Source organism: Penicillium maclennaniae (genome assembly GCF_028827695.1).
Source record: "Penicillium maclennaniae strain IBT 15551 chromosome Unknown utg000007l:1.0-4884863.0:1.0-4888362.0, whole genome shotgun sequence".
Taxonomy (NCBI): domain Eukaryota; kingdom Fungi; phylum Ascomycota; class Eurotiomycetes; order Eurotiales; family Aspergillaceae; genus Penicillium; species Penicillium maclennaniae.
Window position 1 is genome coordinate 1,417,393 of NW_026623219.1, and position 26,391 is coordinate 1,443,783.

A 26,391-nucleotide genomic window follows, 5' to 3' on the forward strand; every position below is an offset into this window, starting at 1 on the left:
GAATAATGAGGAGCCAATTTATGTTGCTTGCTGCGAAAATACCCCCTGACTGGCGACTCTCTAGCGCATGTTCTGAACAAAGGTACTCATTTGCACATTTCGAAAGCTACGAGAGCCGAGGAACATGAGAACACTGTAAAAACCTCAGATGGAATTCAGGGTCTACGATAATACACAAAGAAAGACCGCCGAAGCTGCCCAGTTATGGATTCATGATACGCCCAATGTGCGACATGATGGGCTGAAAGGAATGCTCCTATAGCGCCGATCAAAATTAAATTTTCTTTATCGTATGCGAATCGCCTATAGTTGTCAAAGCTAGTAGGTAGTAGAAAGTCTTCATAGAGACAGAAGTAGAAAGCATGGCATTATCTCATCTGCGGGTGCCACTATCTCCGTTTTAACCCCGCGGTAAACGTTTCGTCATCCCAGAGCCGTATTCTCTCTTTTTCCAGGACTCGGCTCTTCAACCCTCCACCTACCATCCGGCCAACGTTTCTATCAGACAACAGTGCATATAATCCACACTGTTGCACCATAATGTGGGCCACAAGGCTTCGACAGCCGTTGCTGTTGTCGCCGCGCGCGGTTCCGTTTCGTCGACCACTGTCGAGCCTCCGAAGCAGCAACAACCATCGCGGCCCGCGTAACAGCATCAGGCGGCCAGACCGCATCCAGCCATCGCAAAAAGCATCGCAAACACCACAGCGACCTGATTCAGGGAATGCTGAACCCCAGGATAGCCCCAACGAGAATTACGACCCTGCGCAAAACACTCTCTCTCTCCCGTCCATATTCCAGAAGACCCAAACGCGGTCCTCAAGGAGACCCATCCTGCTATCAGTATTCTGGCAAATTCTGGATTAGTGGTTCAGCGTCAGCTCGAAATGATGAATGTGATGATGTAAGTTTTAGGGTGAACGTCATGGACCGCGATGGGACCGTTGCTAATTCAGGGCAGTGGCTTCGAACAAGCAAACAAATATGTCATCATGGATGCGATGGGTAATCACATTGGTTACATGGCAGAGCAAGAGAAGGGCATGGGCAATGCGATGGCGCGCCAGTGGTTTAAAACCCATCGCAGCTTCGTGACGCATGTGTTCGACCGAAACGAGAACGAGGTGCTTCGGGTATGTTTAGGCCCCGAGAAAAAACATATCAAGTGTGTCATGTGCTAATCTGTGCTTCTTCTAGTTCAATCGCCCATTTTCTTGGATCAACACCCGAATCCAAGTTTATGACCCCATCGATCCTGCTACTACCAATTACTCTTCTTCTACTTCTCAACACACCACCGTTCCCGGCTCTCTTGTTCAGACCGATACTGCCACCCGCGTGTCTCAACTTGGCTTTGACCAGATGCGAATCATTGGCGAGGCTCAGTCGCACTGGGCACCATTGCGTCGCAAGTACAATCTTTTCACATATCATCAGTCCCCAAACCCAGCAACAGATATGGGCACGCAGAAGTTTGCCCTCGATACCTCCGATCTTTCGAAGGTGCAACAGACGCAACTAGCACAAATTTCCAATCACCGCGAGGGCAATTTCAACCAGTTTGCTTATGTTGACGAGCCAATGCTATCCTGGGACTTCTCTCTACTCTCTGCTGAAAATCGACTGATTGGATCAGTGAACCGCAACTTTGCCGGATTCGCTCGAGAAATCTTCACCGACACTGGTGTGTATGCGCTGCGAATGGACTCGGCAGGACTTGGCCTCGTTCAGGCACCGAATGAAGCTAACACGCCGACTGGAATGACTCTTGATCAGCGTGCAGTAATGCTAGCTACGGCAGTAAGTATCGACTTTGACTATTTCAGCCGCCACAGCAGCTCGGGTGGTGGATTCGGGTTCATGCCGCTCTGGTTCCCCGGTATGGGTGGAGGGGCTGCTGCTGGAGAGGCAGCAGGTGGTGCCGCCGCCGGTGGTGCTGCAGCTGGCGAAGCCGGTGCAATAGGTGAGGCAGCTACTGGTGCGATTGGAAGGGCCGGTGCTGCCGGTGGTATAGCAGATGGCATGGCTGCTGGAGCTACAGGCGCTGGAGCTATGGCTGGATACGAGGCAATGCAGAGAGGCATGTCGAGCGACCAAAGCAACCAGTCCGCATACCCGGACCAGCCATCCTCAGAGCAGACAGGGCCCACCGCAGACGCTTGGCCTCAGGAACAGCCCGATGACGTCTGGGGTGAGGGAGACGACCCCTGGAGCGATGGTGGCGATGGTGAAGGTGGAGATGACTTCGACTTCTTCTGAAAGTGGGCAGAGAGTGGTCAAAATTTGTATAATAGAAATAGAATGCCTTATTGTCAATGTATTGCTGCAAGGCGGGATCGCCCCACGGGCCGATCCAGTCGGCACAAAAGTGACGCACCCGGCGGACTTCCCCCATCTTCCCGTTACTCAACTTTCTTCAACCTTCATTCCTCTGCCCTCGCTACCCATCTGAATAAAAGCAACTTTACCTGTGAATCTCCGAGACTTACCAAATCCTCGATCTTCATTCTGAGCCATGGCCTCCTCTGTCGCGCAGAAGCGCCTGTTCCATGAATACAAAAACCTCTCTACCAACCCGCCCGAGGGAATCACCGCAGGCCCAGTCTCGGAAGATGACATGTTCTACTGGGAAGCTCTGATCGAGGGCCCCGGGGACACTCCGTTTGAAGGAGGTGTCTTCGCCGCCGAGCTTAAATTTCCCAAGGACTACCCGCTGAGCCCGCCGACTATGAAGTTCGTTGGAGGTGGGGTATGGCACCCGAATGGTGAGCTTTTTTTTCCACGTCTCTCATGTTCACATGTCCCAAACTGATTCACTTTGGCTTTCACAGTCTACCCCAACGGCACCGTCTGCATTTCTATCCTGCACCCTCCCGGCGACGACCCCAACCACTACGAGCACGCCTCCGAGCGCTGGTCACCCATCCAGAGCGTCGAGAAGATCCTCATCTCCGTGATGAGCATGCTCGCTGAGCCCAACGATGAAAGTCCGGCCAATGTCGAGGCTGCCAAGATGTGGCGCGAGCGCAGACCCGAGTACGAGCAGAAGGTGCGCGATGAAGTGCGGAAAGGGCTGGGACTGTGAGGACAACGCGACTTAGTTGCTTTCTCTCAACTCAAGTGTCCTCGCTTTGATGATTGGCGTCAAGGAATGCGTTATTTATATCTTTTTTGCATGGCTGGATTGGCGATGGCTTCTTCTTTGAACGGTTCATTTGTATCTAGCATTTCTCAAAAGAATTGAGATTCAAATCCTTGTTACAGTACTTCTTCTATTCTCATGGGTAGTCTATTGTTACTTTCGTATTATATTTTAAACTGTGGTATGACCGATATAGCTTTATCTTTTGAGCATCACCTGCATACGCATACCGATATCATTGCGTTCCCATAGCTCGCCTTCGTGATATCAATGCTGCGCATCATTCCTGGCGAAACATTCTCCGATCGATCCACGCCTCCAGTCCACCTTCCCGTGTGTACATTACTTCAATCTCCGCCTTGACGTCTAGCATAAGCATCCGTTGAAGCTCAATGCGCCACTCAGCCTCGGGCCCATCATTAGCCAAAACCGGGTTGTTGCGAAGCATAGCGACGATTTTCCTGCGATCACGGGCCGTCAAAGTGAGGATTTCCTCACTGCCCGTGGCGTGTGATGCAGTAATAGCGTCTGAAATCTTCAGGCCAAGCCACTTCAAATTCGGGTTGCTGAGACTTGCGTTGTCGTGCACGTGTGCCAAGGAGCCATATTTGTATGTTGACATGATTCCTATCCCATGTGGATCCCCGTCCACCAAGGCGTAAAATCGGGGCGGACGTCGGTCATTGCACGTTGCATCGAAAAGGTGTCGGATGAACTTACGTGTTCTGATGTCGGGGTATCCTTTGCCCTGGACAGTTCGTCAAATCAGTTCATTTTGGATATCGCATTGGCGGAAAGCTCGAGCTCACGGTTATGAGAAGTCCCTGCCCAGCAATTGCCTTGTTGTGATAATCATTCCGCACCAGTCGTTGGAAAATCGCCTGAATCAGCATCTTCAGCCTTGATACTGTTTGCAAAATCCGCCCTTCGATCAATATTATTCTTACCTCCTTTTCAATGACAAGTACCCAACGGGTAGCCGAGATATCAATCTCATCATTTTCTTGAATCTGAGGCACCAATGTATCCTGTTTCCATCAGCTTGTGGCTCAAGGGCAACAAGATGCTCTGAAAAGTCACCTGCGTAGTAGACCGAGCATCGAGAACAAGGTGTGAATCACGCTTTAAAGAAAATGCCCCCGCTATTAAGCCTTTCCCCGCGGCTTCCTGTCAACAGGTCGCGAATAAGTGGCTGTGCTGGCCCTCGTTCTCGCAACATGACGGCGACTCACAACGTTCAATGCTCCGCGGTCAACTCCAATTGTGTAAGCGAGCTCATCTATCACTGTATCGACCGTCTCCTGGCAGCGGAAGTATGCGGGATCCATATAGTAAATATCCCTGGGGGTGATCAGCCCGGGGCTCGGCAGCCAAGTCGCTTCAATCACTCACCTCTTTGATACCCATTGTCCGCTCCGCACTGCCTGATCAATGATCGCAAGCATCCGAATGATGACAGCTACTCAGATGAGGGTTATTTAGCGAGTTCCTCGAAGTTTAAAAAACCGCAACTCCAAGGCATCAATTGTGCAGAAGCGTACTGAATTTCCACGACTCGTACGCCGTCGCCCCAGGCCATGAATAGGTGCGATAAATCACCACATTCGGTAACGTCTCGAGTGCCCCAGTGCTTGGATTGATGGTGCAACTTGCTGGGGTGGCTTTGCATCGAATCCTAATGGAGGGCTGCGCTTCGGTTGGGGGAAGAGAGAGCTGATCAACAAGGCCTGTGAGAGTGTTGTCAATATAGGTGCGAACACGCGCTTGTCCATCTTGCCCTGCAGCTGCTGTCCACAATGGATCGGTGTTCAAAGCCATTTCATTGCGACTCCGTGGAGGGGGACGGAGGTGGTGTTCTGCGATTTAGTAGATACTGGAGACAATGTGACCAGCGCACACAATTAATATTCAACTACTAGGAAACAATAGCACCGCGATGCTTCTTAGTGTCCCGATTCCAAGCTTTATTGAGTCAACATATAATCTAAAATATCCATCCAGAGTTCTAATCATCATGTATGTCTTCAAATGGATACGGGCCTAGGTACCTGAAGATACCCCGGATTGCGCATTATATCCGCCACCCCCCAACCACTCTCCGCCTCATTATACATTCGAAATAGCCAATGTAATTCTTCTGCGGGGAGGTCCTTCCGACACCATTTCTAGTGTTTATTTAATCGAAATCACATGGAATACACGTTCTTGGTTGTACACCGCAGTCCTGAGAATGCTGACTAAGGTTCCCCGGGCTCCTGATCGTTATCGATAACTGGGAGCTCCAACTTTCTTCATTTGTCCCTGACAAAACAACATGGCTTCACACATTGGTCCATGGCGTACTGACGCTCAGGGCCGTTTATCGCCCGATGAAAACGGCGACTCCAAAACAGATTACACTCGCTGGCGATTGGTCAATGAGGAAGGTCGCCAGACCTGGCGGTACCTTGAGAACGACGCCGAACATCACGCCTGGCCGCAATCGATTGCCGATAAATACCATCTGGGATTGCCGACGGTATGCGCATTGAATCATTCTCAAACTTTAGTCTCCTAATCTCGCGATATAGGGTCTGCCAGAGCTCCAACATGTCAAAACCCCCATGCAAGCTGCCGAGAATGGCTTGTCTTTCTTCTCACATCTGCAGCTCGAGCCTGGTAACTGGGGTTGCGAATATGGTGGTCCCATGTTCTTGCTGCCGGGTCTGTTGATCACTTGGTATGTGACCAACACACCAATTCCTCCAGAGTATGCCACGGAGATCAAGCGCTATATATTTGCTCGTCAACATCCTGAGGATGGCGGCTGGGGTCTGCACATTGAAGCCCACAGCTCTGTCTTTGGTACTGCCATGAACTACGTGGCTTTACGTCTGGTCGGCGTCAGCGAAGATGATCCTCGCATGATCAAAGCCCGTGGCCTTTTGCACAAGTTCGGAGGTGCTATCTATGGGCCTCACTGGGCTAAGGCCTGGCTCAGCATTCTGGGCGTGATGGAGTGGGATTGCGTCAATCCCGTGCCACCCGAGATCTGGTAAGTCCCTCCAAAATGCATCAGGCAACCTCAGTTCTGATTAAAAGCTCTCCTCAGGCTACTTCCTGACTGGGTTCCTTTCGCTCCTTGGCGCTGGTGGATCCACATCCGCCAGGTATTCTTGCCTTTATCCTACATTTGGTCCAAGAAGTGGTCCTGCCCGCTCAATGACCTCACCAAGCAAATTCGTGAGGAACTGTACACTCAGCCTTACGACTCCATTGACTTTTCTCAACACCGCAACTCTATTCACTCTGCCGATAACTACTACCCGAAGACATGGATTTTAAACGCTATCAACGAGGCGATGGTTCGGGTCTGGAACCCTTTTCTTCGCATTGGTCCTATCGTCAAGCGCGCTGAAGATTGGACCTGGGAACTAATACGTATGGAGGATGAGAACACTGACTACGCGGGGCTGGGGCCAGTCAGCAATCCCCTGAACATGGTTGCCTGCTACATTCACGATGGTCCTGATAGCTACTCCGTTCGCCGTCACCGTGAGCGATTGAATGATTACCTGTGGATGAAGAGCGAGGGTATGCTGGCTAACGGAACCAATGGTGTCCAGGTCTGGGATACAACTTTTGTCACGCAAGCAGTCGTGGTTGCGGGCATGGCTGACGATCCCAAATGGCGCCCCATGTTGACCAAGGCTCTCGAATTTATTGATGATCACCAGCTCCGCGAGAATGTTCCGAATCAGGAGACGTGCTACCGTCAGCACCGCAAAGGCGCTTGGCCTTTCAGCACTAAGACTCAGGGCTACACTGTTAGTGATTGCACCGCGGAAGGTCTTCGCTCCACTATCCAGCTTCAGGAAATGCATAACTTCCCTAAGCTGATCTCTTTGGATCGCCTAAAGGACAGCGTGGATTGTCTGCTCTTGATGCAGAACCCAACTGGTGGCTTCACCGATTACGAAACTACTCGTGGGTCGAAGAAGATTGAGTGGCTGAACGCCGCCGAAGTATTTGGTGGAATTATGATCGGATACGACTATCCCGAGTGCACCACGGCCTCCGTGACTGCTCTGTCGCTCTTCGGCAAATTCTACCCAGATTACCGCGCCGACGATATCCGTGCCGCGAAGAAGAAGGCCGTTGCCTACATCAAGCGTGCCCAGCGTGAGGACGGCAGCTGGTACGGTTCTTGGGGGATCTGCTTCACTTATGCTGCCATGTTCGCCCTGGAAAGTCTGGCCAGTGTCGGCGAGACCTACGAAACCAGTGAGAACTCTCGCCGAGGATGCGATTTCCTGATCGAGAAGCAGCAGGCCGATGGTGGGTGGGGTGAGTCATACCTCAGCAGTGAGAAGCATGTCTACGTTCAGCATGAGAAGTCTCAGGTTGTCCAGACTGCTTGGGCCTGTTTGGCTCTTATGGAGGCGCAGTACCCCCACAAAGAGCCTCTGGAGAGAGCCATCAAACTCCTCATGGCTCGTCAACAGCGGAATGGCGAGTGGTTGCAGGAATCCATTGAAGGTGTCTTTAACCAGTCCTGTATGATCTCTTACCCCAACTACAAGTTCTACTGGCCCATCCGGGCTCTTGGCTTGTACAGCAAAATGTTCGGCAACGAGGCACTTCAGTGAGCTTTACATCCAGCGAGCCACATGTATATCCACCTAATAGTCAATAATATTTGAGCGTTCCCCAATCTTTTTTAATCCTAACCTGATCATAGTATCTTGTGTAAAATGAACGAATATGGCATGCTATCCCACTTCGGACCCACTTCAAGACCTGGAGGGAGCTGGAGCTTTCCATAGAGCTCGGACCACCCGTCGCGGAGCCGCAACCCCAAATCATGCTCCCTCTTTCGCCTCCTCCATCGCACTACCCCTCCTCTAAACGCCATGGACTACGCAGCAAAAGGTGACGAGGCTCTCGCCCAATCTAATGCCCCTCTCGCTTTCGAACACTTTACACGCGCCCTAATTCAGCATCCCCGCTCCCCGCAATACTACATCCAACGCGCCACCGCCTGCGGACGGCTGAAGCCAGAGCATGGCGGACCGAATTCCAGTCTCGCCCTGCATGACTCGGAGATTGCCCTCGTCCTCGCCGTCGAACGCGGCAAGCGCGAGCTTATCTTAGCGGCGCAGTTCCGTCGCGCGGTCTCGCTTTTCCAGCTTGAGCGCTACGGGGACGCATCATACCTTTTCAAGCTGCTGGAAGAGAAGACGGCCGTGACAAAGGATGTTCAGGATGAAAGCAAAGAGTCCAAGCTTCAGACTGCTATGAAGGGTGGGAAGGGTAAGATGTACGAGACCCAGTTGCCCATCTGGATGATGAAGGTCGATCGTAAGATGAAGGACCTTCCAGAGGGCGATGTCAAAGCCAAAGTCTCTGTTGTTGAATACCCAAAGAATGTCGAAATTCCTAGTGAGGAACAATTGAAGGCCGAGTTGGCTGGAAAGCTTGGAAATTCAGTGTCTACCCTCAAGCAGTCGGTAGAAACTACTGCCGCTTCAAGCGAGACGAACGAGACTCCGAAGCCCGCGACGAGCTCTGCTGCTCCCTCTGCACCTGCTGTTCCGGAGAAGGTCCGCCATGAGTGGTACCAGTCCCAAGACTCTGTTGTCGTCACACTCTATGTGAAGAACGTCCCTAAGGATAAAGTGGAGACTGACTTGAAAGACGACTCGGTAAGCACGACTCCAACTTACCTTTGACCAGCTATGGACCGAGCGATTAACAGCCCCATCTAGTTGTCCCTCCAGTTCCCTCTGCCCTCAGGCTCCTCCTATGACTTCACTCTCGACCCCCTCTACGCCCCCATCGACGCCTCCACGTCGAAAGTGTCCGTCATGGGCACCAAAATCGAAATAAGTCTCCAAAAGAAAACACACGGTCAAAAATGGGGCTCACTTGAAGGCTCCGGCGAAAGCGAGAAGCTCACTCAGCGTTCTACTGCCTCGCCGGTATCCGCCGGCCCCTCCTATCCGACTTCATCTCGCCACGGCACTAAGGACTGGGACAAGGTCGCATCCAACCTCACCAGCAAGAAACCCAAGAAAAAGGACGGGAAAGATGATGGTAATGAGTCCGACGATTCGGATGTTGGCGGCGATGCCGTTGACGGATTTTTCAAGAAGCTGTACAAGGGTGCTGACGATGATACCCGCCGCGCTATGATGAAAAGCTATATCGAGAGTAACGGAACTTCGCTGAGTACCAACTGGTCTGAAGTTGGAAGCAAGACGATGGAGCCTCACCCTCCCTCCTAGGTGGTTGTGACTGATTCGACTTTGCGTTGGTAATTTGCTTGGACCCGTTCTTGTCTACTCTACTTCGCTGCATTCTAGCAACAGGTGTTTGATTGCATATATTTGCTACTTTGAAATAGCTATGATCTATGGAAATGAATTATGCTTAACGCCACAATATCTTTTGGAGCAGTGGGCTTCTGTCCCCGGGAGGAAAGTTAATAGAGGACCTTGCAGATAGTGACGTCCTCTCAACCCCCTCGGATGCCTGGAATGTTTAGCACACGCTCAAGGGTTGCAAGGGGGCAGCCGGCGAGAACAATCAAAACTTCATTTGGAAGATTCGCAAGGGTTAATTAATGAGGCTGATAAGCCAGCAAACAGGCGATAGACGTAGGGGAATTAGTGGGGGGAAAGAAAGCCTTTCTATGTCCACAAACTCTTTGTTCAGAGCTTCCCCTCGTAGTCCGACATCACTGAATCCAGGAATATCGCTCTAATGCTCAAAGTGCATGGTTCTAAGCCGGGTGACCTGCCCATTACAACGATAGTCTGGAAAATTGAGGGGAAAACGATTTAGTAAAGTTCCCAAGCTCACAAGAGATTCATCGGGATGGTTTGTAATTCTTTTACGTATCTCGAATCCTGTGGACCCAGATCCGATAGTTTCATATCACGAACGATACTAATAAGGGTACTTTACTGGTGGAATAATTGGAAGGTTCCGTGGCTTTCAGCCTCTTGCAGCCTCAAATTTGAATAAGCTTGCCCATCACATTCTTAGCATCCTTATACTAACAAGCAAGTAAAATGTCGGTGACAAGGTGCACAATATACGGGACTTGCGTGTAAAGTACGCCTTGATACGTATAGTAATCGTTCTGGAATGCAGAGCGGATCTAAAAACCACCTTCTTTGTTCACGCCTCTTAATCTTTTATTAGCGAGGTTGTGAAAAAATGGGTCGAGAACTAACTTGTAGGCGTTCGCGGGGTAAACTGTTGTCGAAATCTACTACATATCGAAGACCCGGCATCTGTCAATAAGACTCACCCACCTGAAGACACATGACATGTCCGAATGATTCAGAACGAGGGGCAAGAGGGGATTGTCTAGAGAAAAAAAGGTCGAGATTTGCGAAGAGCGGGGGGACTAAAATAAGCTCGTCGATGACCAACCCTAATTGTGACTAACTATTTACCTAATGTTTCCGACGTCGTTGGAGTCACTTGGAGTACTTTGACCCGGCCTTCTCTCACGCGGCTCTGTTTCTATTATTCACACATTCTGACCGAAGATTCTATAAGCCTATATTTTTACCTAAGCCCTTCCGATCGGACCTCGGGCTCGACGATGTTATAATCCTGGAGAAGTCTGCCCGCTTGGGCGGACAGTTGAGTCTACCCATCTTCACCAGAGTAGATCTTTTGAGAATCCAGAATCAAGTCAAAACATAGCAATTGCAATAATGGTCCGCAACATCCACATCGCGGTTCTCGATGTCGACATTCCAGCGCGCAGACTGTACGAGGCGCGTGGCCTCTGCAGTGCGCACTTCCGCGATATTCTTCGCGAAACGGCGTCGCACTTGAACGAGTCAACCACTATGGATGATCCGATTCAAATTACCGTCACGGCGTATGATATTCGAGGCGGTCACTATCCCGATTTCCGCTTGCTTCGTGGCAGTCCGACCCAGGGGAGTCTGCCCGTTTCCAACCCAATTGATGCAATCTTGATCACCGGAGGCTCTCCGGGCGTTTATGAAATGCCTCACTCTCCTTGGATGCAGATCCTCGAGAAATTCATTCAGACTGTTTACCGCGACCACACCGACGTGCGCATCATGGGCACTTGCTTTGGCCACCAACTTATTGCTCACGCGCTGGTTCGCGTGCCTGAGGATCCGGTCCGCGATGTCTATGTTGAGAAATGTCCGCTTGGTCGTGAGGTTGGCATCTACACCGTTCAGCTGGAGGATCAATTTCTGCAGCACTTCCCTTCGGCTCTTGGTCATCTTCCCCAAGGCCTGCTTCGCATTCAGATGTTCCATGGTGATCGGGTCATGGCTGTGGAGAAGGGAGCCGCCGTGACATTGACCGAATCCCCTCCTGTTTCTCTCCCGGCGCCCTGGATTAATATTGGAAGTACCCCTATCTGCCCTATTCAGGGATTGTACAACCCCGGAAGAGTGTTGACTGTCCAGGGACATTATGAGATGGATGCATTCGGCATGCAGAAGATGTGTGTGGAGAATGCGCCGGTGATGGGCTGGAAGGATTCCAAGTTGGCTCTGTTCCTCGAGCAGGTCGGCCCTGATATGAAGGAGAGACAGGATGATGCCAGGTCGTTCGCTACCGCTGTTCTTGCCTTCCTGGCTGATCTTGAGGTCTGAGTTTCTAGGGGTATATTAGAAGGCATTGAATGATGCCACTTACCCCCCCAAAATGCTCATCGCCTCACGGAGAGACTCACTCGGTGATCAACTCGCTTCGGCACGCAAATGTCAATACTTGGAAGAGAACACGCACACCTCGGCAGGACACCTCACATAGCCTCAGCCACGGCCTATTTACATGTCGAGGTAGGTAATGTTTCGAACTTTGTACCACTGATCTGCCTGATTGTAGGCGGGGTGTATACGTTCCAAGTCCACCATGATATCCCAACAAGCGTGGTACACCCGACCATACCTCCCGACAGACTCCATGGGCTTATGATGTATTTTAAAAATGATAATCACGCGAATCAAAGATTTTATGCCAACCATCACAGCTATTTAGGTGTATCAACATTCATATCGACATTTATACAAGAGCATAATAAGTGCTTTACTCATCAGTCTCAAGCTCATCATCAACCTTCTTCCCATCACGGTACAAGAAAAATTGAACAAAGATTGCCATGTCCAAAAGCAATGTACCAAAGCTGCCGATCAACCAAGACAGGTTGACAAGCACATACCGTCCGTAAAGCTCTGAGACCTCGCCGGGACGACACTTCATATGGCGGGAGTACTTAGTCTTCCCCTGGCAAACGGGCGAGTATGCCAGAATGGATAGCACGTAGGTCAAGTTTCCAATGCAGGCGAAAAGAAAGAATAACAGAGAAACCCCTTCAGTGGACTTGCGGCGGTAATTAAGCAGCAACTGGGGGAGACGGGAGCCAAGGTACAGCACTGCGCAAAGATATCCGAAAACCTGGCCCAATGTATCCATGGTGAGGGGTTCCGCCTCTGGACTTGGCTCCTTAGGTCCAGGACTGACGTACCAGCCCAAGATACCCGCAGCGCAAACGAGGGCGATGGCAGTGATGTTGAAGAGGATGGCTTGAAGGGTGGAGATACGACGGCGGTGTCGCCGAGCGCGAGCTGTATCTGAGCTCGGTTCGATCAATGGTGTCGCAGGAGACAGATGTGTGCCATCTACGTGCTGAGGATTCAGGATGTCTCGGAAGGATGTCGCAGAGTGTCGTCGTCCTTGCGCAGCGGCTGATGTCGGTTGCGTGCTGCCGTGGGAGTGTTGGCCATTATGTCCGTTAGTCGGATCTTGGACTTGGATATGACCACTCGACTTGGGCAATAGGGAGGATCTCTCCGTTGGCGCGGGGGCATTTGCGTCACTGCTCTCCAGAGCGCCCGTGGCGGATGCTTCGGGTTCAGGTGACGGGGAAGAGGAGAATTCCTCCCTGATATTGAATCCCCGGTAGTAGAAGCACTGCCCTAGTAGTACTATATCTGCCAGAGTGTAATACACGGCCAAGATAATCATTGTTGGGAGCACGCCCTGGAGCACAGCACCAAGGATATTGAAGACATCACCCGCTAACCAGACGATCAGGAAAAGAAGCGAGAGGCCATCTGCAGAGCCACGTCGAAAATTCTCAATAATCTGCGGTGAGAAAACAACAACCCAGCAAGCAATTGAGATAGATCTGCAGATACATTAGCAACTCTGTTGGGACGTGCTGGTTCATGTGGGGACGAAAGTGTGTGAAGATCTGCATCACATCCCGCACATGCGTGAGGAACATAATTTCCCGAATCACAAATGTGTAGGTGAAATTTTCAGTAAAAGACATCAGAAAACACTCACCCACAGATGCCACTCAAGGCCTCAATATTGAAATTGGCCGCCTGGGAGGGGAACATGGTGAATGAGGACTGAGGTGACGCAGAACTGGTTCACAGCCACTCATACGGCTGCAGTTGAGCACCAGAGTACGCTTGAGATGACAGTGTCAACGGGCTACCTGGTTTCCCTGAAGTATAGTCGCTGAACACGTCAAAATATGCCAATTGAAGCGAACCGAAAAAGTTGGCGAAATCCGCGGGACTAGACCGGATGACGTCGAGTGTGGTCACGTGTTGCTTTATTCAGTGCCATTTTGCCTATACGGAGTGCATTTTGGAGGTTTCTCTTTGAGATTTCAGAAAAATGGTATGAAGGGTTCCAATTGATTCCATCTAAATATTGCTAGTTGCTAGATAGTTAAACGGACACTTTCATGATTTGCTCCAGCTTATCCTGGAAATCGCAAAAGATATTGATCGCCTAGCCTAGGATTAGTAGAGTATACTTGTCCAACATAAGCAATCTACCTACCTCGGTCAGTTTGATTTGACTGGCGCCGCCACGGTCGCGAGCGAAGGCAATCTTATATTGGCCAGCATCATGCAGGTATGAAGCACCTGGTGGCGGGACTGGCTCTGTGGGAGCAGCGTCAAACAACGAGTCCACTTTAGCATTCAAAGGCAGCGCAAGCTGTTCCAAGAGATGGGGTGCAATTGTGAGGTGATCAGCACCAGCAAGCCGGAATATTTCCTCTGTTGAGGTCAAACTCGCCGGCAAGACCTTGGTCGGAGCTTTGATCGATTTATAGTAATCTTGAATAGCGGCACAAAGAGGAAGAAGCTTGTGCTCATCGACATAGCTGTGTATTATTATTGTCAGTCCAAGAGACTCCTCCTTCATACCCTTTTCCTTTAAAATCGACAACAAATTGTGATACTTACCCTGCTTGGACGTGGACCTTGAGTTCATTCACGTAGGGAGCCACATATGTACAGCCCACTTCAGCTGCAAGAACTGCCTGGGGCATACTGAAAAGAGTGGTAGCAAGTGTCCGTACCCCAGCAAGCTCAAGAGTTCGACAAGCCATCATACCCTCCCAGGTACTCGGAATCTTGATAGAGATACGGGCGACATCGAATCCTGGTTGAACATGCTGGAAAAGCTGCACGATTCCTATACACTTGGTCAGAGTCTTGCACGTTCCGAGCGTGAAAGGTTTGAATAAGAAGAAATGTGGCTGACATACGAAGAGCGTTGATGACTGTTTTCTCCGTGGAGTATGAATAATACGGATTCGTTTGCACATGGACTAATCCTCGAATGTGCTTTGCCATAGCAATAGCCAAGCGTACCATCTGTTCACGCATTAAGCTCCGATCCGAAATCTTGAGATTTGGAGAGTACCGACGCCAATCTCGACAGCGAGCTCACCCATACTGATCGAAGAGTACTTGGTGTGAAGTAGCTTTGCATCAGCCAGAGACGCGGCGATGACCTCAGCGCGAGCCGGTTTAGACAATTCGCCAAAGGCGATAGCCTATCAAGTACAGTGTTAGAGTTGGGTATACTTCTAGGCAAGTAGATACGCTCACTTGATTGGAAGTGCAATCCTGGAATGGACCGAGAGACTTTGCGACTGGGACATATTAAGCCACTTAATTCCTGAAGAAGTGAGGCGGCAGAGTTGAAGACATACCCTCTTCGTCCATCGTATCACAATCCACAACAGTACGCGAACGCATATAGTCCAGACCGGTCGGAGTCCCCATCGTGAACAAATCGAGTGGCTTTGACAAGTTGATTACAGATCCAGAATATTCAGGGAAACTCAGAGAAAGGCTGCGATGCACTGAGTGATGTCAGAAAAGAGATGAGGTGTACAAAGTCCTCATCCCACCTTTGGCTCCAGAATCGGTGGGGGGTTTCCCCGAACGGGGCAGGTGACCCAGTCACAGTGTGGAGCAACGTAGCCTTTTCGATCTATAGAAATCTATGAAAATCAGACACGAGAAGCTTTTCCATGGTCCAATCCTCATGGTGGCATGGAAATTCGGTTGCGATCATCTGTCATACGTAATAGAAAAGCATTGCAAGCTTCAAAGCTTCATAGCTCTTCCATAAAAATCTAGGCTCTTTAGGCTAAACTTCGGTAAAATAAAAATGTTGATTGCCTACGATACCCCGGAACGCCCACGTTTGATGCATAGAACCCGCGATGTACGCTAGACCGACTTGACTTGGTTTATGTTTTTGACGGTGGCATCTACTTGGCCTGAGCAGCCACCCATGCTTCGTGCGCCCTTTTCTGCCGCTCCCAGTCCTTGCGAAGCTTCTTCGCCCGGCTTTTGGTAAGCTCTTCGCCCTTTGAATCGTGGGTCGGGAGACCGTCGTCGTCCCAAGCACTGTATTCGTTCGTCCGGAATATCTCCAAGTGACTCAACTTGCCCTTCTCCAGTTGCTTCTGAGCCTCCTGTTCACGCTTCAGCTTGTCAGCTTGCTTCTGACGAGCGCGTGCCTCCTTCTCCTCGCGTGCTTGGATCATCTCTTGAGTGACAGGGCGGACAAGAGCGGGGAGGTTGTCACGATCCTCAAGGTAAATACCCAGCTCAAACAGATCGATGTCTCGGACGCGGTCGCAAAGGGCGAGGATATCCTTGCCAATGGAGTCCGACGACTTCAGAGAAGAAACCTTGGTGCGGAAGGTAGAGAGAAGCTCGGCGTAGGGCTTGGCAGACTCGGAGACATCCTTTGGTGCAGAATCTTGCTTGATTGCCTCTTCGATTTGGCTGGACGAGACACCCTCCTTGGAGCGGGCGGCTTGGCGGAGAGTATCACGCATGGCAGAAAGTGGGAAAAGGAATGGCTTCGCCTCCTCCGGGACATCGATCCCAGACCAACCAATCTCGGTGCTATCAGCGGTCTTTGTTCCGTTCAGACCGAAAATGTTGACAATGGAAGTGATCCAGCGAGCAGCATCCTCGACATCTTTCGGATTCAGTGCAGCCTTGTCGGCACTGTTGTACTTGGTAATGAGTTCGGAGATGGATTGCATGACACCGGGTGTGTTGAAGGAGTCGCAAAGCTGGTTGTAGACCGCAGTCTTAGTCGCCTCAACATCAGCAGCAAAGGCCGTATCGGTACCAGAGCCTTGCAGGGCGGCGGGATCCTTGACCTTCAGGAAGAAGTTGTTGAGCTTCTCTTCCCAAGCGATCCCGGTGCTCACAAGCTCGTCAGTGATCTCGACACCATCCTTCCAACCACCTAGTAGGAATACAATGCGCAAGCTTCGCGGGTTCCATTCCTTTCGGTTGAGAGCTTCGCGAATGGTTGTGAAGTTTTTCAGAGACTTGGACATCTTGGACCCTTGGATTGATAAGTGGCCCATGTGCAAGAAGTAGTTGATGACTTGGTCATGGTTGTGGCTGTTGAAGTAAGCCTCGCTCTGGGCCAATTCATTGTCGTGGTGGGGGAAAGCCAGATCAATACCACCTGAGTGGATATCGATGCGGCTACCCAGGCGAATACCGTGAAGGGTACTGCACTCGATGTGCCAACCGGGACGTCCCTTGCCCCAAGGGCTGGGCCAGCTGGGCTCACCCGGCTTGGAAGCCTTCCAGAGAACGAAGTCTGAAGCGCCGCGCTTCTCAGTCGACTTGCTGGTCAATGAGCCTTCTCCCTCAGCCGCCAGTTTGTTGTCCGAGCGACTCCATGGCTCTAAACGCGCATATGGGTGCCCAGCTGCCTCGAAAGACTCAATGTCAAAGTAGACGGATCCATCCTTGGTGGTGTAACCGAAATTGTTCTTTACAATGCGGTCCACGTAATCGGCAATTTCTTGACCATGATCTGTCACGCGCATCAACTCATCAGGGTCGAGGACATTCAAGTCACGCATATCTGTCAAGAAACGCTCCTCGTACTTTCGAGTAAGCTTGGTGAAGATACCGTGGTCGTCGGCATCAATAGAAGTACCCTTCAGAGCATCCAAGTATGGGAGAAGGACATCTTGCGCGTCTGTGTAGAAGGACTCGGCAAACAATGCAGGATCCGAACCGCTGTTACCGCGCTCGGCTTGCGCCAGAACCTTCGCCGCCGAGCCGGCTGTCTTGATGTGCATCTTGACCTTGGCCTCGTCATCGCCCGCCTTCTCATTGCCCGGGAGAGCACCACCACTCAACACCGTCGCATATTCCTTCGCCACAGTATCTTGGTATTGTGACGGAGCCAATTCAGGGTCCAAGAGGGACAGATTCTTCTTCAAGTATGCTTTGTAGGCGTTCTTTGTGGTGTCAATCACTTCCGCGTTGACGACGGGGTTCACGGCGACAAACTCGTTGAAGAGATGTTGTTGCCTTGCGCGGAGGATAATCTATGTGCCTAGTGAGTCAGACCGTTCATTTGCGCCAAATAAGCGATCCTCGAGAAGCATACCTTATCATCAATGTCTGTCACGTTCATAATGAACTCGAGGTCGAATTTGAAGTAGTCGCGCATGATGCGCCGAATGATATCAGTGCTCACATAGTTGCGGGCATGACCTAAATGCGCATCGTCGTAAACGGTCGGCCCGCAGGCGTACCAGGTCACCTTCTTGCCGGACGGATCGACAGGAATGAAGGGCGATTTAGACTTGGTCAACGAGTTGTAGACCTTCAAGGGCGGCAGTTGCACACCCTCATGCAGGGGAGGCTGCTGCCATGCCGGCTGTTGACGAGTAGACATGGGTCTGGAGAGAGAGCGTGACAAAGACCAGAACCGAAGCTGCTGCCGAACAGAGGGAAGGAGGGGCATATGAACGGAGGGGCAGATTGCTTTGGAAACAACGTCGACTCATCGCCTTACGTACCGTGATTGGCCCTTGCGTTGGGTCAGAGTAGCCCTAGGCCCTAAGTTCCAAGATAGGAAATCCAGCTTTTTTCTACTTGCGGAGATCGATCTTGAAGATCTCATCGAGCTACGAGTAGTCCAATTCTGCGCATTGCTCGACCTCCTGCAGCTATGCCGTCTCCATTCCTGACTCCGGGCTCAACGGCGGGCCCCGATACCGTCGCCCTCCTGCATCTGCGCCGCGACCAGACTATCCCGACAATCCTTCGTACCTTCGACGACCAGAACTTGGGCTACAAAGAAGGAAAGGTGTCCAACACACGCTTTGGCTCATTCCCGCACAGCACTCTGATTGATCAGCCATGGGGCTCGCAAATCGCTGCCTCCAAGGTCGACACTGGCTCGCGCGGCCGGAGAGGTCCTTCCAAGCGCAAAGCTGACGAGCTTGATACCCCGGGCACAACCACCGGCGCCGACGATGACACCCCCTCCCTCTCAAAACCAGTCGCTGCCGGCAGCGGTTTCCTCCACCTGATGTACCCCACCCCCGAGTCGTGGACATTGTCGCTCCCGCATCGGACACAGGTCGTCTACACCCCCGACTACAGCTACATTCTCCACCGGCTCCGCGCGCGCGCAGGAGGTACGGTCATCGAAGCTGGTGCAGGAAGTGGCTCATTCACCCATGCGGCCGTGCGTGCCGTCTTCAATGGATACCCTCAAGAGCAGCCAGCAAACAAGAAGCAGCGATTAGGCAAGGTGTGCAGTTTTGAGTTCCACGAGCAGCGAGCGAAAGCTGTACGACAGGAGATCTCGGACCACGGTCTGAACGGCCTGGTGGAGGTTACACACCGCGATGTCTACGAAGGTGGATTCTTGCTGGGTGACCCCCAGACCGGCAAGTCTCCTAAGGCCAATGCTATCTTCTTAGATTTGCCAGCTCCCTGGCTTGCATTGAAGCACCTTGTGCGCAAGCCTGCTTCTGGGGCTGAGTCTCCGTTGGATCCAAACTCGGCTGCTCACCTTTGCACTTTTTCTCCGTGTCTTGAACAGGCTGAGAAAACCATCCGCGTGATGCGCCAGCTTTCGTGGTTGAATATTTCGATGGTGGAGGTTAACCATGAACGCATCGATGTGAAGCGCGAACGTATCGGCTTGGATTGTGAGGGTATTCGCGGCGCAACGGTATACCCCAAGACCGTGGAAGAAGCAGTTGTAAAGCTCCAGGAGGACGATGAACGAGCCAAACGACTCCGCCAGGCCCACTACGACGGTAAGACAGACGACCCGAAGGTCCAAGAGGACAAGAACCGGTCTTTGAAAGAAACGGCTATCCCGCCCTCCACAGGACCTTCATATAGCCAGGGCCGCTTGATCCATCGCTCTGAGCCGGAGTTGAAGACACATACGTCGTACTTGGTATTCGCTATTCTACCCCGTGACTGGACAGAGGAAGATGAACAAAAATGTCGCCAACAATGGCCTTCTCAGAAGTTAGATGCTCCTGAGCCCAAGGGGGGTAAGAGCAGGAGGCAGGCCAAAAGAGAGGCTAAGGAAAAGTGTTTGCAAGAAGTCAAGGCGGGAGAAAACGCACAGCCAACAGAGGAGATGAGAGAGGAGGGAAATGAGGCATGAAGAACTCTCAAAGCATAATCATAAATAGTGTACCATTAAACACTGGCTATTGGCAAAAGCATTTTATTTCCTATTTCCTTGGTTTACCCCAAAGCATCATTTATTCGATTTGATCGTTTCGAAGACTCGATCTTCAACCTATTTTATTCTACATCGAAGCTACCTGAATAATCTGAGTGTGGTCTCCTTAGGACTATGTTCTTAAAGACTCTTATGAAAAGAGTGAATTGACATAAAGATAGGGCCATGGTATGTGACAGCAAGATCAGGCTAATGATGAAGTAAATACAGCGCGTTAAAGGTTGTTCTCCACTCTAAACTTGTCCCATGCTTCATTCAGGGTTCCAAAGACAGCACTGGAGATCATCCGCTGCTCGGTGGTAGCAGTGGTGGGAATCTAGAAGACCATTGTTAGCATGCGGTTCCAGCCAGAAAAGTCATCAAGAGTCGTACCTTGTCGGGGTGCACCTTGGCAATTCCCTTCATGTATTGGATCTTCACCTTATTCGGCAAAACAAGCTCCGCCAAGCCGATCTTCTTCCACCCAGAGTCAGCCCAGAGAACGCTATCGAGACTGCCCAGCAAAGCACGAAGATTGTCCTGCTTTCCGTTCTTCCAAAGAGCGATTTTCGCATCAACACTTTCTGAAAGAGCGAACTTCTCTTCATCGGCAAGCTCGGAAGCTTTATTGGCCTCGCGCAGACGGCTGACAGCCTCTGAGTCCTGTGCAGAGCCCGCGCCTAGGTCTGACAGCGCGGACGCCTTCTTGGGCGCAGGTGCTGCCCGCTTCTTAACGGGGACTGCCTTGGCTGCAGGCCTGCTGATACCAGCAGCCTTCTCGCATCTGTTTCGGCCTTGAATGCTGGTGCTTCCACCGTGACCAGCTTCCACGGCTAACTTCCAGACCTGTGCGGCGTCTCCCCATTTCTCGAGCTGTTCCAATGCCTCTGCTTTGCGCATCAAAGCCTTGCCGTAGAAATCCTTCATTTGCTTGGCCGGTTCGCCATTTCCTATATCGATTGTTTCGGATTCACCCTTTGAGGGACCGATCATGCTCAGAATGGTATCAGCATCATCAACTGCGGACTTTGCTTCTCCGGTCTTGAGCGCTGTCATTGCGCGATTGCTACGAATCATGATCGTGATTGGGTGCTTGTCGGGAAGCATGTTCAGGGCCGTTGAGAAGCTCTCGTAAGCAGCTGCGTAGTCACCCCGCTTATATGATTCTGCGGCTTTTTCGCGGTGTCGGTGTGTGGACTGGAGAGCGTCGGCCGAAACAGGTGGGATCGATCGTGTCGGGACCTTTGGGCGCACTGGAATGGGGGTTGAGCGTGCCGGTGTTGGACCTTGAGAGCGAGCGGCTGGTTTTGGTCGTTGAGATGAAGGAGCAGGGGAATCGAATAGATCAATGGCGGGTTCGGGCACTGGAGGGGTTGCTTGAGGCCGCTTCCGCCTTGCGGAACTAACATAGGCTTGTGCCGACTGCTCCTCCGTGGCAAATCTTGATAGACGAGATTTGGGCTCTGTAGAAGTGGGACGCGATGACTTTTGCAAAAAACTAGGTTGCTGTTGTTGAACATGCTGGGCGGGAGATCGAGACTGTTGGCGAAGATCATTACCCCTGGGATCCGGCCGAGCAGACTTTCGAGGAGGTCGAGCGTTGCCAGCTTCAAGAAGCATTGCCTCGTCCGTGAAATTTTGTGGCTTTTGCTGCGGTTGTTCTGGTCTGCCACCACCACGTCGGGGTGGCTGTTGTGGAGGGAACGGCTCCTCGTGTGAGGCGGAAGCATCTCTCATCCACTTAGGTTGGCTGGGATCATGATCTCCCGTATTGAACTCGTTCACTGCTTGTTGGAACCTCTTGCTTCCCGTTTTCCAGAGGGAGCCCGCAGTCTTCCACAGGTTGTTACCTAACTGAGAGGCAAGTTGGGCGGGATCCTTCTCGCCTCCGGGGCTGCTATCGTCTCGTCGCGAAGTCTCGGACCTGCCTTCCCTTGCCCAAGACGGAGCATCACGCTGACGACTACTTCGCTGCATGGGGTCATGGGACGGAGCATTCGACGGTGATTGACCCTGGGACTTTTGTCTGGACTCGGCATGAGCTTGTGTCAGAAGCCAACCAACAGCAGCCTGCACATCTTTCCCTGAGGGGGTAGTCCGGAGGGCCTGACGGGATTTATCTGCAGGGAATCCCATCTCCACCAGCTCTGCAATGGCTCGATCCTCATCACTAGTTGGCATGGGTGAATCATTTTGGCTCCTTGTGTCACGGCTCGTGGGCGTTGGGGGAGACGGAGAAGGTCTCTGGCGTGGGATTTCAGATACGGGCTTTCCGAGTAGTCCAAGGAAGTCATACTCGTCGTCCTGTGCCTGGGGAGGGGCGGCTGCGGACTTGGGCTTCAATTCATTGAGGCCAAAAGGGTCATCATCCTCAAATGTGCCTGATCCTCCAGTGTTGTCGCGTATTGAGATACCTCCGTTTAATGGTACTTGTGGGGTATTGCCGATCTGGGGTGAAGCGTTGGAGCTCGGAATCGGAAAGTTCGTTGATGCGTCCACGGGTGCCGCAGCATTGAAAGCGGCCAAGAGGTCGTCATCATCGATAGGAGGCGATACAGTTTGCGAGACTGGCGCAGCAGCGGGGCTTTGGGTACGGCCTTGCTCAAGACCGTCCCAGAACTGGTTATTCTGTCCCCCATATTGCGCCTCGTACTGCCTTCGCTTCTCTGCTTCCTTCTGTGCCTTCTCCTCCTTTAATCGCTTCTCCTGTTCCGCCAATGAGATATTTTTATTTGCGGCCGTGGAGTTGAAAGAAACCAGATTGGCGAAGCTGTCTCCGGTGGACGGAGCGGGCTTGGATGGCGACGGGGTACGATTTGAGGCAGCGGACATGGGTGTTGATCTCCCAGAGCCACCATTCGATCGTATACTGGGGAACAATAGGCCAGAGCCCATCGGCGGCGGTTTGCTTGGCGGGCCATTCGAGTTGTTAGACCAGCTGAGCCCATTTAAGTCGTCCATGGCGGGCCAGATGGTGCCCCGTTGCAGAGGTGAGGATGTTTGACTGGTCGGGATAAAGGTTAGGAGGACAGATATAGATCAATTTGGTATTCCATGATCTCACCGCACGAGAGACAAAAGAATTGACAAGTTGATAAATGGTTCGGAGTCTCACTGAGCATGCGCCGACGCCCGCGCCCCTGCGCATGTGGGGATGACGACGAGCACGTGATGTTTCACCGTTCGGTGCTTATTTCCCGTCAAGCAGCTGGAGTATAACAGCGATTTTGGTCTTTATTAAAATATCGCCCAGATCCCTTCAGGAATTGACACTCGCTGATTTGTTTTACTATCATCCCAATGAAAAGGGGTGGCGTGCCAGGGGCACGTGGTAGATGTGAGAACATATACTTCTCACACATCTGCTGAGTGATCTGGCTGTCAGCCTGTGGGTATAGATATTTGAGCTCTGTAAATCAACATGTACAAGACTTTGAGATCCTAGGTAAACCTGGCTCCGAGCCTCCAAAATGAAGTAACGAGCAGCATGGAACAATATGTGTTAGGACAATAAGGAGGTGGGGGGGCAGCGTCTGAGCGGTTTCCGAAGTACTACTTCGACCTACGACTCACCTGGTCTTGCAATATCCGTGCTGCAAAATTGATTATCCTAGGCATATTGACAAGACAAGAGCTCATTGTTCAATTTGAAAAGTCCCGAGCGTCTGGCGTGCCAGATATTCGAAGCTTTAAATGTAGTGACAGGTCGCAAGAAAAGACGCCCCTGGATTCATGCCACAGCCGCCTCTCATTTCTCCAGGGATTACCTTTTTATCCAGCTTCTGTCATTGCCATTTTGTTCTTGCGTCTGACAGCGAATCCATTTGGCATCAAGAGAGAAGCTTTGCCAACAGCCTCGCCTGATTTGGTGATTTAAGCCCCGTCCGACATTGTGTGATTTTCTGACTGTCTTCGATTGAGTCGATCTTGTTACTTTCGATCTCACGGATGCTTCCAAGACGATTGATAATCGCGTCATCGATTGATCCCAGGGCTTTTTTTTCCCTGAGCCGATCGGCGAGGCCATGTGGATCAAAGGGTTAAACGAGATTTTCTCACGGCTTTAAATGTTGTTCCTAGGTGATGCACTGGCCTGAACAAAGAAAGATCTTAGAAATAAATCCCCGAGATCTTCGCACCGCTTTGGCCAATATGTAGGTTCCGGAAGTGGATATTTGTGTGTAATCTTACTTTTGGACTCGTCAAGATCGAATATCATTACTTTGCTCTGATTGCACAATAATTTTCAATAGTTCAGCCAACACTTTTCAGTCGCGAATCTCGCTAATCAGAGAACGGTTGTCACCTTCTAAGCCTGCACGTGCATGGGCGCTGTGCGTACGTGGCATAGGATGTGCCGGACACGGGGACCAGAACTTGGACACCATATCTCAATGCACATGGTCGAAAAAACCAGAGACGCACACGGCGGGGCCATATGCATATGGGTGAATGGTCCGCGCTGATTGAACAATGCATTATCAAGGAACGGAGAAGACACTAGAGCGAGACGGGCGAGTGTCTCGGATGAGGCAAGCCCCTTGCTGGCAAGTTTGCCGACCCCGAGTCTCGACCCAGTCAATGAGAATTATATGCCCAACCACCCCCAGAAAGAGCGCGAATTAATGCATGAACGAGCCTGTGGCGCCACTGCCGTTGTGATAGACCAACAGGACACTAAGAACGGGAGTGGTGAAAAGCACGGGTCACGACTAACAAGTCGACAGATCGAGGGGTGCGACCCACTTCGCGAACCCCTAGATGCGGATGGCGCCGATACCTCCGAGTGCATATCTTTGCGCTGGAGCTGTCCCGAGTTGGCTAAATGTTTTCACGCACTCGGGTGCAATAATACGCGCGCAGGTGTCTAGGCTCAGGGCGGAGGGCTGGCTTCTCATTATTGGGAATTTTACCCGTGATGTGACCGATTATGGACCCTGGTCATTTGGTGGCTCGCATTCCTGCTTTTGCGTTGAGAAATTGATCATCACGGGTCTTGGTGTTTGGTTTGAGGAATGATCAACAGATAGAAAACGGCCGAAGTACAGTCTAGAAAGATATTCTGAATGAGCAAGTGATTACTAGGTCTGACCTAGGGTACCCTAAGGTAAGGCGAGTAATCCCTGCCGATGGCCGGCTTTGAAGCCCGAAACGAAAGAGTCTAGTAAACGCGACGGAGTGTAATTTCCGGTAGTAAACGACGGTCCTAATCTCTTTTCGGTACCAGAAACCGCTACCTGCACCCAATTACAGAGCTGATCCATGCTAGATCGACAGGTTCTCGATCGGCGGGTCTTCAGATAGCTCATGGACTTGTCGTTCCTGGATCGCGTGGGATTCTTTTGACAAATTCCTAGTCGGTTAGCCCCTAAAAACTCAAATGCAGCTAACAATGTTGCGCCGGTTCCGTTGGCCCCGCGTCATTCTGGAATTCCTTGTCAATTGTTGCTCTATATGTAGGGGCTTGGGCTAGATATGAAGCTGGCATTTCTCTGTTTTTCTCCATTTCCTGCGGCTACATGGGTTCACGACGCGCCTCTGGCCGATTATACTATTGATGACTATGATCACGACTCTATGAGCAAGCCAGCCTCACCTCCTGATTCTGCGACGCGACCTACACCCACCCGATTATATTGCATGTGCATATTGGTTATGCGAACGAGGCTGGCAGGGTCCATATAGTCGATTCGAGCTGCTCCACAGGCCCGAGATATTCTCATTTGCTCTCGCCGTCGTTTTTTGAGACAAACTGGCCAACATGCGGTGGCCGTTGTTGTTCACTTTGATTCTGTTCGTCCTCTGCGGGGTGTCATTGGCAGCTCCAGCATTGGAGTTGGGGGGAGCGAGATGTTGAATCCACCATTGTTCTCGACAAAAGAGAAAACCAAAATACAACAACGACCGCAACAAGTCATGACGCGTCTGCGACAGCTTCGACCACCACAGGGACCCAGGTAACAGCAACCGAGGCGAAGTCAAGCACAGCGAGTACTACAACGGACTCGGCCACAAGTACCTCAGCCTCCAGCCATACCAGCCTCACAAACGCCGCAACAACAGTGCCTTCACTAAATGGAGTTGGCTCCTTAAGCGCTTCATCGCAAAATAATACTCAGTCGACATACACAGGAGGACTCCCAATCAAACCGGAAGTCACACCTGCATTGGGAGTGGGAGGCTTCATACTTCTTGTTCTAGGAGCAGCGCTTGCGCTCATCGGAATCCGGAAACAATGGTAAACGTCTCAACTCGAAGGGCAAACGGACGTGAAGCTCATGACAAACAGGGTTTATATCTTTCTCTCCACGGCCTTCTGTGCGGCATTGGGTGTCACAGTGAGTCGAGTACACTTGAGTTACAAATGCATTACAAGCTAACCTCGGAAACCCCATATTAGGTCTTGATCA

At 51.4% G+C, this 26,391-nt stretch overlaps 12 protein-coding genes across 12 annotated transcripts; 7 read left to right on the forward strand and 5 right to left on the reverse strand.

The window, feature by feature from the left end:
* Nucleotides 1–540: 540 nt before the first annotated feature.
* N7477_007749 (scramblase family protein) lies at nucleotides 541–2,259 on the forward strand (the record flags this gene model as incomplete). Its single annotated transcript, XM_056969412.1, has 4 exons — nucleotides 541–788; nucleotides 845–904; nucleotides 962–1,133; nucleotides 1,198–2,259. The coding sequence occupies 4 exons, from the start codon at nucleotides 541–543 to the stop codon at nucleotides 2,257–2,259; spliced, it is 1,542 nt and encodes a 513-aa protein (XP_056819444.1).
* A 256-nt stretch (nucleotides 2,260–2,515) lies between these two features.
* N7477_007750 (E2 ubiquitin-conjugating protein UBC7) lies at nucleotides 2,516–3,085 on the forward strand (the record flags this gene model as incomplete). The annotated part of the gene is made up of 2 exons (XM_056969413.1): nucleotides 2,516–2,765; nucleotides 2,832–3,085. 2 exons carry the CDS (start codon nucleotides 2,516–2,518, stop codon nucleotides 3,083–3,085), a joined length of 504 nt encoding a protein of 167 aa, XP_056819445.1.
* Nucleotides 3,086–3,422: 337 nt separating this feature from the next.
* N7477_007751 (uncharacterized protein) lies at nucleotides 3,423–4,960 on the reverse strand (the record flags this gene model as incomplete). The annotated part of the gene is made up of 7 exons (XM_056969414.1): nucleotides 3,423–3,890; nucleotides 3,952–4,023; nucleotides 4,090–4,170; nucleotides 4,223–4,309; nucleotides 4,375–4,483; nucleotides 4,535–4,601; nucleotides 4,684–4,960. The coding sequence occupies 7 exons, from the start codon at nucleotides 4,958–4,960 to the stop codon at nucleotides 3,423–3,425; spliced, it is 1,161 nt and encodes a 386-aa protein (XP_056819446.1).
* A 496-nt stretch (nucleotides 4,961–5,456) lies between these two features.
* Nucleotides 5,457–7,770, forward strand: N7477_007752 (terpene cyclase/mutase family protein; the record flags this gene model as incomplete). Its single annotated transcript, XM_056969415.1, has 3 exons — nucleotides 5,457–5,660; nucleotides 5,713–6,176; nucleotides 6,234–7,770. 3 exons carry the CDS (start codon nucleotides 5,457–5,459, stop codon nucleotides 7,768–7,770), a joined length of 2,205 nt encoding a protein of 734 aa, XP_056819447.1.
* A 264-nt stretch (nucleotides 7,771–8,034) lies between these two features.
* N7477_007753 (co-chaperone SGT1) lies at nucleotides 8,035–9,408 on the forward strand (the record flags this gene model as incomplete). The annotated part of the gene is made up of 2 exons (XM_056969416.1): nucleotides 8,035–8,826; nucleotides 8,890–9,408. 2 exons carry the CDS (start codon nucleotides 8,035–8,037, stop codon nucleotides 9,406–9,408), a joined length of 1,311 nt encoding a protein of 436 aa, XP_056819448.1.
* A 1,446-nt stretch (nucleotides 9,409–10,854) lies between these two features.
* On the forward strand, nucleotides 10,855–11,781 carry N7477_007754 (type 1 glutamine amidotransferase; the record flags this gene model as incomplete). Its single annotated transcript, XM_056969417.1, has 1 exon — nucleotides 10,855–11,781. One exon carries the CDS (start codon nucleotides 10,855–10,857, stop codon nucleotides 11,779–11,781), a length of 927 nt encoding a protein of 308 aa, XP_056819449.1.
* A 436-nt stretch (nucleotides 11,782–12,217) lies between these two features.
* Nucleotides 12,218–13,536, reverse strand: N7477_007755 (PQ-loop repeat-containing protein; the record flags this gene model as incomplete). The annotated part of the gene is made up of 2 exons (XM_056969418.1): nucleotides 12,218–13,319; nucleotides 13,481–13,536. 2 exons carry the CDS (start codon nucleotides 13,534–13,536, stop codon nucleotides 12,218–12,220), a joined length of 1,158 nt encoding a protein of 385 aa, XP_056819450.1.
* Nucleotides 13,537–13,876: 340 nt separating this feature from the next.
* On the reverse strand, nucleotides 13,877–15,228 carry N7477_007756 (transaldolase family protein; the record flags this gene model as incomplete). The annotated part of the gene is made up of 7 exons (XM_056969419.1): nucleotides 13,877–13,939; nucleotides 13,991–14,318; nucleotides 14,401–14,632; nucleotides 14,706–14,814; nucleotides 14,868–14,996; nucleotides 15,052–15,095; nucleotides 15,156–15,228. The coding sequence occupies 7 exons, from the start codon at nucleotides 15,226–15,228 to the stop codon at nucleotides 13,877–13,879; spliced, it is 978 nt and encodes a 325-aa protein (XP_056819451.1).
* Nucleotides 15,229–15,722: 494 nt separating this feature from the next.
* N7477_007757 (cysteine--tRNA ligase) lies at nucleotides 15,723–18,181 on the reverse strand (the record flags this gene model as incomplete). The annotated part of the gene is made up of 2 exons (XM_056969420.1): nucleotides 15,723–17,828; nucleotides 17,891–18,181. The coding sequence occupies 2 exons, from the start codon at nucleotides 18,179–18,181 to the stop codon at nucleotides 15,723–15,725; spliced, it is 2,397 nt and encodes a 798-aa protein (XP_056819452.1).
* Nucleotides 18,182–18,457: 276 nt separating this feature from the next.
* On the forward strand, nucleotides 18,458–19,921 carry trm61 (tRNA 1-methyladenosine methyltransferase subunit GCD14; the record flags this gene model as incomplete). The annotated part of the gene is made up of 1 exon (XM_056969421.1): nucleotides 18,458–19,921. One exon carries the CDS (start codon nucleotides 18,458–18,460, stop codon nucleotides 19,919–19,921), a length of 1,464 nt encoding a protein of 487 aa, XP_056819453.1.
* A 295-nt stretch (nucleotides 19,922–20,216) lies between these two features.
* On the reverse strand, nucleotides 20,217–22,942 carry N7477_007759 (UBA/TS-N domain protein; the record flags this gene model as incomplete). Its single annotated transcript, XM_056969422.1, has 2 exons — nucleotides 20,217–20,318; nucleotides 20,375–22,942. The coding sequence occupies 2 exons, from the start codon at nucleotides 22,940–22,942 to the stop codon at nucleotides 20,217–20,219; spliced, it is 2,670 nt and encodes an 889-aa protein (XP_056819454.1).
* Nucleotides 22,943–25,742: 2,800 nt separating this feature from the next.
* Nucleotides 25,743–26,381, forward strand: N7477_007760 (uncharacterized protein; the record flags this gene model as incomplete). Its single annotated transcript, XM_056969423.1, has 3 exons — nucleotides 25,743–25,774; nucleotides 25,818–26,219; nucleotides 26,240–26,381. The coding sequence occupies 3 exons, from the start codon at nucleotides 25,743–25,745 to the stop codon at nucleotides 26,379–26,381; spliced, it is 576 nt and encodes a 191-aa protein (XP_056819455.1).
* Between the last annotated feature and the right edge of the window lie 10 nt (nucleotides 26,382–26,391).